Raw genomic sequence first — 8,114 nt, 5'->3', positions numbered from 1 at the left:
TTTCCCGTTATACCTTAAGTCACCTCATACGGCACCTTGTCAAATTCCTTCTGAAAATTCAAACACACAACATTCACTGCATTGCATTTATCCAGCCAGCTGGTCACTTCCTCAAAGAATTTCAATAGGTTTGTTGAGCAGTATTTTCCCTTAAGGAAGCCACGCTGGTTTTCTTTGGCCTATCCTCTCATGTGTCTCCAAGTACTCTGCAACCTCACCCATTACAATTGACTTCAACATCTTCCCAACCACTGACATCACGCTAACCAGTCCATAATTTCCTTTCTGCTGCATCCCTACCTTCTTGAATAGTAGGGTGACATTTGTGATTTTCCAGTCCTCCGGGACCATTCCAGAAAGTTTAATTATGGGTAAATGTCAGGGCAAGCATAAAAGATAGATGAAATAAAGTTATTGGAAGTGTGTGCAGAGTGATACGATGTGGATAGCTATAGAAAACAAACAGCCCAATGCAGTACTGAGAGACAACTATTGCAGGCAAAGGGTTTTTAATCCTGGTTTTGGGGGAGATTATCTGGTTTCTGACAGTTAAATTTGCTTATGGACACTTGTCAAGGGGCCTTTGTGTAACTTAGGTGATTATGGAGGGCACAGACAGCAAACTTCATGCCATTGTACACCCACCGGCCCACTAATTAGCATCTAAGAACAAGTCATTTGAATATTCTAGGATTACCATGTCCTTCTCAAACCTAGCCCTGGCCAGGATCAGCCACAGAGGACGAAACCAAAAGCCAAGTCTACCAACTTCAACTTGAACTATAACCACAAGAGCATGTACAAATGCTTCCCATACCTTTTGATAGTGTTAAAGCTGGAGACCACTGTGAACGGAGAATATCGAGGCAAATGCTTCCATTACTGTTAATGTTTGGATGATAGATTTTGGTTGTAAATGAAACCTGTGAAAGACAAGGACAGCGACTATTACTCTCTCTCTCTCTCTCTCTCTGCAGAACACAATGAGAACAACCAGCTTCATGCTTTGGCTTTTTACCTTGGGTGGTTTGAAAGGATAATCTGAAGGGAAGTGGATATTCAGAAAGAAGACACCCCCTTGGTAAGGACTGTCACTCTACAATAAAGGAGCACAAAAAAATTCAGCAATAACATCAGCAGCGACAGCGAAAGGAACTGTGCAAAGAGACGATACTTACTGGCCCCATGATAGTAGCTTGCCAATGAAAATCTGCGAAAGAAAGACCGTGTCAATTATTTTTCTCAAAGTTTATTATTTTCTGCATTCCTGTTTTCCATTTCTTATTTTCCACATCACCACAGCTTTGCTTTCTACAGAACATACTTCCACTGAAGACTCTATACAGCACAATATTGTTCTGTATCCACCATAACAAAATTACAGGACAGAACAGTACCCACCATTGTATTCCAATGTCATAAAATAAGGCTGTACTGATCAATCCTTTATCTCAGCAGTGACAACTGTGCTCCCACCAGAATATCAGTGTTGTACTTCAATGTCAGTATGAACTTCCAGGTAACTATCATGTAAGTGAATGTGATAAATGTTCAGAAGTCAGAACCAAAACACAAATACAGTAAAGTCCCTGGTAGCCGGTACCTATGGGGATTGGGAGATGCTGGATAAGTGCATTTTCTGGTTGCTTGAGACTTATCCTTACAATGCTTTAACTAATACACCTGCATTAAGAATAAACAGCTCAAAAGATTTTAAAAAATACAATACTGTACTTACACTGAATAAACCACTTGCATGAATACATAAATCTTAAAGCATTTTTACTTTATTTTCATTCACATTCTTTGAAAATATTTAACCGTCACTCCATCTGCAGGTTCCTCCCCCTCCACCGAGCCACCCCCAAGTTTACAGATAAAGCCTCTGATCGGGGTGACTTTTACTCAGCAGGGATAAGGAGACGCTTTAAGAGAGTCACCCCAACGGCGAGCAGCATCAACCAGCCCTTCATCCTGGGCAACGCCATTGCTGTTTCACACAGCTTTATTCAAAGAGCTGCTACGAGCAAAGACCAACCAAGAAACTCCGCTGGCTGAATATTTGTTCCCATCTTCACCAAAGGTTTATGTGTTACTTCAGAGAATATTTACTTTTATAATTTTAAACTTGAGTTTTTACCTATTATTTTATTCTTATTTATTTTAATTTCCACTTTTTTTTTTGCCAGTTGCCAGATGTTTAAATTCCAGATACCATGGGTTTTACTGTATATAAGAAATCTCTGCAGAGGCTGTACTTTGTTTACTGGCTTTCATTATTTCCATTGCAACCTGTAAGCTCCCTTGCATTCAAACCACATTCCTTACACACCAAATTTACTTTAACTTCATTTTATTTACCTCAAATCTGAATTGACCAGAGAGAGGAACACTAAAAAAGCAAAGACCAGTTCACTCCACCCCTAGAGTAATTTCATACGATCATGATAAAGCTGTAACTCAACTCATTTGCATGACTAATCCTTTCCTCAGGATATAAAAATCTCAATGATTGAGCAATCTTCTTTCTTTGGCTTGCCTTCGCGGATGAAGATTTATGGAGGGGTATGTCCACATCTGCTGCAGACTCGTTGGTGACTGACAAGTCCGATGTGGGACAGGCAGGCACGGTTACAGCAGTTGCAAGGGAAAATTGGTTGGTTGTTGGGTTTTTCCTCCTTTGTCTTTTGTCAGTGAGGTGGGCTCAGCGGTCTTCTTCAAAGGAGGTTGCTGCCCGCCAAACTGTGAGGCACCAAGATGCACGGTTGGAGGCGTTATCAGCCCACTGGCGGTGGTCAATGTGGCAGGCACCAAGAGATTTCTTTAAGCAGTCCTTGTACCTCTTCTTTGGTGCACCTCTGTCTCGGTGGCCAGTGGAGAGCTCGCCATATAACACGATCTTGGGAAGGCGATGGTCCTCCATTCTGGAGACATGACCCAGCCAGCGCAGTTGGGTCTTCAGCAGCGTGGACTCGATGCTTGCAGACTCTGCCAGCTCGCGAACTTCACTGCCCTGAGAACAGCATTACAAAGTTCACAGGCTCTTCAGCAATGCTTCTTCTCAGCCCTCGAATCTGGCTCTTACTTGGAGATCTTGCTTGAGTTTCTGGACTTTCTAGCCTGGGGACCTACCTACTGGTATACAGTCTACGCGACCTTCGAAGAATTGCGCACATTGTAAATGAAAACACCTCAACTTTTTCTGAACTCAAACTACCGTACATACTGATGTTATAGATGAGTTTTTTGGACCAGTTTTTTGGGTCAAATTCCAGGTGTGGGGTTTAACTTTTACAAGGGTCACGTTTTTGATTGTGGTAAGTACCTGCTTTGTTCAAGGCAGTGGGAGCTTGAAGGGACACCTCCGAGTGACAAGTCCGCGCAGGAGCTTTGGATGAGCAAGTGGCCAGGGCCTAGGAGAAAGTCTGTGGCCGGGGTGTCGGGAGCTCCAGTGGGCGGGTGGCTGGGCAAGGATCTACTGTTGGGGCATCGGGAGCTCGGACAGGCAGATGGTGGGCAGACTGGGCCAAAAATGGGGGGGGGGGGTGGGATGGGATTGCACTTTTACACAGGATACATGGAAAATGCTTGCTTTTTGGACCAAAAGAAAGGGATGGGGTTGACTATTACACAGCAGAGTTCCCTCTAAGCTAGTCACACGTCCACAAGCATCCTGTGCGCACGCACTCAAACAAAGCAGATTTCCTTTGTGTGCGTGCACAGCTTAGAGGGAACGCTGTTACACAGGATTGACTATTACAGTAATTTCTTTACAGTACAGTCATCCCAGAAACAAAAATAGTGAACGCACTGCATCAACTCCAAGGCAGTAAGGAGATTAGAGATGGGTAAAATAGCAAGAAAATACATAGAAACAAAATGGAAAGGCCAACAACTAGAGCAAAGGGAAAAAGGCAAGTGCACAAAAATGAAGGCCAACTTGCTGAAAACTGCATTCTAGTTGCTACATTAACTTTGTGATGTTTTTAATCAATCACCACCGCATATTACATTGAAAATTATTCTGATTATTCCAAGTGAAACTTTTATATCTCACCAGAATCACCTTGATTCTGACCGACCATCCCAACCATTTATTATCTAACCTTTAGTTGGAAACCTCCATTAAAATGTCTTCAAATTCTCTGTGGAGAAAGGGGAAGAAATCTCTAACATGCACCTTGGGACATTTTGTTATATTATTGGCATGTCACAAATCAGAATTGGGGTTTATCGTCATGAACAAGTCATGAAATTCAGTGTTTTGCAGCAGCGTCAATAGTGCATTCACATTATAACCATCTTACGACATTACTATAAAAATAAAATCGGAACAGAAATAGTCCTCGAAAAGTCAGGCAGTTTTTCGTTTGTTGATCATTCAGGAATCTGATGGCAGAGGGGAAAAAGCCGTCCTTGAGCCGCTGGGTGCTCATCTTTAGGCTCCGGTACCTTTTCCTCCAAGGGTAACAGAGTGAAGAGGGCATGGCCTGGGTGGTGAGGGTCTTTGAGGATAGAGGCTGCCTTTTTAAACCACCGCCCGATCTAGATGTCTTCGATGGAGTGAAGTCTGGTGCCTGTGGTGTCATCAGCCGAGTTAACAACTCTCTGGAGTTTATTCTTGTCCTGAGAGTTGGTGCTTCCTTAACAGGCAGTGGTGCAACTGGCTAGAATGCTCTGCACGGTCCACCTGCAGAAGTTTACGAGAGTCTTCGATGAGATAACAAATCGCTTCATAAAGTACAGCCGCTGGTGAGCCTTCTTTGTGATTGTATCAACATGGAGGCTCCAAGACAGATCCTCAGAAATGTCACCCAAAAACTTAGTGAGGGCTGGGTTGTGTTCCCCTCACTTCCTCCTGAAGTCTACAATCATCTCCTTGGTTTTGATGAGATTAAGCGCAAGGTTGTTGTTGTTACACCATTCAACGAACGTCACCATTCAAATACAAGCATCATCAAGTAAATTCTCATTGTCATACTCAAATAAAAATGTTGCTCAAGATTAAAAGCATCTTAGAAACATGTTCCATATTTTGACCACTTACAATCATCTCCTACTGGACCTGCTGAACACAGTGCTGGAGGATCACGCTCCAAGTCCTGGTATTCCTGATGAACAATGTAAAATAAAGGAAAACAATGACTGCAATTGTATGAAACTTTCAACAGTTCAGCCATATTTTTATGGTGAATACTTAAGAAAGGCAACTGAGAAGTTACAAAGTTTATGTATGGACTACCAAGTCTTGACACAAAATAGACAGTATCCCTACAATTTCAACTCTAAACCCACAGAATTAGACAGTATCCTGTATCACTGTATCCTAGGATGAAAGCATTTTTGTCTGAATTATCCCATCCATCATGTGTGCACTGGCACTTTGAATAATGAGTAATTCAATTAATGTTACTTCCCAATCATACCCCTCCCAACCCCAATACTGGTCTTTCAATTCATCTGGCTAACATAGCTCCATATTACTGTGAATACTTATTAGGCCAGGCAACATCTGTGGAAAAGCAGTCAATATTTCAGATTGATGACTTTTGATTAGAACTGGGAAAAGTAGGAAGTAAATCAAATGTTACAATACAGAACAAGGGGCTGGAGAAGAGGTCTGTGGTAGGCTGGAAAGAGAAAAATCCAATGAAAACAGGAGTGATTATGCAGGTCAAAGAGGCTAACAAATAGAGCAGCAAGTATGATCAGAATAATTATGAGCTAAAACTTTAATTACTGATTATCAAAGAAAATGTATGTCATCCATGGAACCATTTCTTTCAGGATTCTCACTCGCTCTTCCATCGCCACCATTACCACACCTTCCTTCACACCTGCAGGCATGCTACTTGGATGTTCTCCCACATCTTCCCAAACACTGACACACGCCACTCTGCCCTCCTTGCTCATCTGGCCATCTTCAAGGCGAAGAAGTGATTAACTTTTTTTTCACCAATTGATGTTTGCTGCTCACAATGTGGTTTCTTCCTCCACAATAGAATCACCAAATCCAGATTTGTAATTACTCAACAGACGACCTCTAATCAGCCCGCAGACAAAACCACAAGCTTCCGTCGCTCATCTCTTTAATTTCAACTCCCCATTGACCTCAGATTTTAACCTCCTATGCACTTCAACAAAGTTCAACAGAATCACAACAAACAATACATTTGCCTCGATGGTTCAAGACTTGACCTTGTTTTCAGATCATCAACATTTGCATTCCCACAAAGCATTTTTCGTTTGGTTACCTGACCATTATTCTATTTAGTGCACCTCCAGATCCAATTTTGACTATTCACTAATCCACCTCACACTGCACTATCACCCTTTCTTCAACAATCTCTCCAAACTTCCACCTTGTGTCTGATCTGTATAGTTAGCAATTTGTATTTTACTTCAGGCTACAGTACTTTGCACAATAATATGGTTCCTAAACAATCTACAGACCTCTCCTTGAACATTTTTCTTCACGATGCCATTTAGTTAAAAGGCGTACTTTGAGGAAGTTGGTGAATCTTTCAGAAACAGCTATCTTTGCACAGATTCATATCTCATTTTCCCTTCCCTTACAACTTTAACTTTTAAAATGTAGAATATACAGCACAGTAACAGACCTCTTCAACCCATGAGGTCATGCTGCCTTATTACACCCAATTGATCTACAGTCCCCATGTGTTTTGAAGGGGTGGGAGGAAACCCACACAGACACAGGGAGAACGAACCAACTCCTTAATGGAACATAGACATGTGCTGAAGGTTGACACTTCAATATAGTGATGCAGATCCATGTGAATTTCATCTGGAAACAGCTGGAAGGCTACCCCCCCCACCCCCCCCCCCCACAAGACTTTTCAGCTTTTAATTAGATACCTCTCATATTACAACTGCAGTCTGCATCGACCCTGTCAAACAGAACACGAGTGTCAGTCTTAACCAAAATTCCCTGCAATTTCCTTCTCCAACTATTTATAATGTTACTATTTCAGGGCTACTACCAGATCTGTAACCATCACCCTATTAGGCAATGCACTTTAGATCTTAATCACAGCCTATATGATTCCTTGTTGCTTTGCCATTCTCCGGTTATGGACCCTATTTCTCTCCCCACCCCCCAAAACTCTTCTACAATTTCAAAATATTAACAGCAATTTCTTTATTGGTCCAAGAAATACTCCAGCCTTTTCTTTTATTTAACTCACATTTGATGAAGGAGCAAATTCAGCATTTACAGTTCACCTGAAACCACTATCTCTTGCTTCTGAGGTTGGGTGGAGCACTTCCTTGAATCACTAATCTGTGATCTGCTGTTATTCAGTGTTTCTATGGTGATTTGAAGCAACTGAAATGGCTTGTTGGGCCAGTTCAGATGACAGTTTGAAGTCAAACACATTTTCATTGGTCTGAAGTCATATGTAAAGCAAATTAAAGTGGACACATTTCCTTTCCTAAAAGAACTTGGTGACAACTTGCAGCTTTTTTCACTCTTAAAGCCAGAAGATCATGCATCTTACGAACAATTGAAATATTTGTAAGTGCTCTCCTAAGCAGTCTTTCAGAGTCCATTCAATCATCAAATTCAGCTGCCATGATGGGATTAAACTCACATTTTTAAAAAATTTAAACATACAGCACGGTAACAAGCCCTTTCGGCCCATGGTGCCCAATTATACCCATTGACCAACAACCTCCAGTATGTTTTGAAGGGTGGACAAAACCAGAGCACCTGGAGGAAATCCATGCAGACATGGGGAGAATGTACAAACTCCTCACAGGCAGCACCAGATTTGAACCTCAATTGCTGGCACTGTGGTGCTAACCATGCCACGTCGCTATTCAAGATCTAGATTTCCACATTTAGATTTCCTTCCATGTTGGCTCTCAGTCTATTCTTCAATTGCTTGTTCATATTTAATCCAATTCTCCTTTGCATTTTCAAGGTGATATTTGTCATACTCTGCCTTCCTGTCTCATCCTATACTCAACGTCACAGGTAGGATTGCAGTACCTCCATCTATTCCTGTGGAACACAAGAGCTCAAACAGCAGAATCTTCAGGTTTTGAGCACAAGGATGCTACATCATCCCTTTAACCCTTCCAGGCCATTCAAC

The 8,114-nt window shown here is 41.9% G+C and overlaps 1 protein-coding gene across 3 annotated transcripts in view; it reads right to left on the bottom strand.

Annotated features, from left to right (window-relative positions):
• Positions 1-755: 755 nt before the first annotated feature.
• LOC138753934 (ubiquitin-conjugating enzyme E2 D4-like) overlaps positions 756-8,114 on the bottom strand; it is a 33,467-nt gene continuing 26,108 nt past the window's right edge. For all 3 annotated transcript variants that reach the window (XM_069917530.1, XM_069917528.1, XM_069917529.1), the window contains exons 2-5: positions 5,048-5,111; positions 1,179-1,210; positions 1,019-1,096; positions 756-923 (exon numbers count right to left, since the gene is read on the bottom strand). In XM_069917530.1, coding sequence (XP_069773631.1) covers positions 771-923; positions 1,019-1,096; positions 1,179-1,210; positions 5,048-5,111 — 327 coding nt within the window. In that variant the 3' untranslated portion in view covers positions 756-770. The remainder of the gene's footprint in view (positions 924-1,018; positions 1,097-1,178; positions 1,211-5,047; positions 5,112-8,114) is intronic.

Source organism: Narcine bancroftii, chromosome 2, assembly GCF_036971445.1.
Source record: "Narcine bancroftii isolate sNarBan1 chromosome 2, sNarBan1.hap1, whole genome shotgun sequence".
NCBI classification, from domain to species: Eukaryota; Metazoa; Chordata; class Chondrichthyes; order Torpediniformes; family Narcinidae; genus Narcine; species Narcine bancroftii.
Note: the sequence above shows the minus strand (reverse complement) of the source record. Positions and strands in the feature narration are given on the sequence as shown.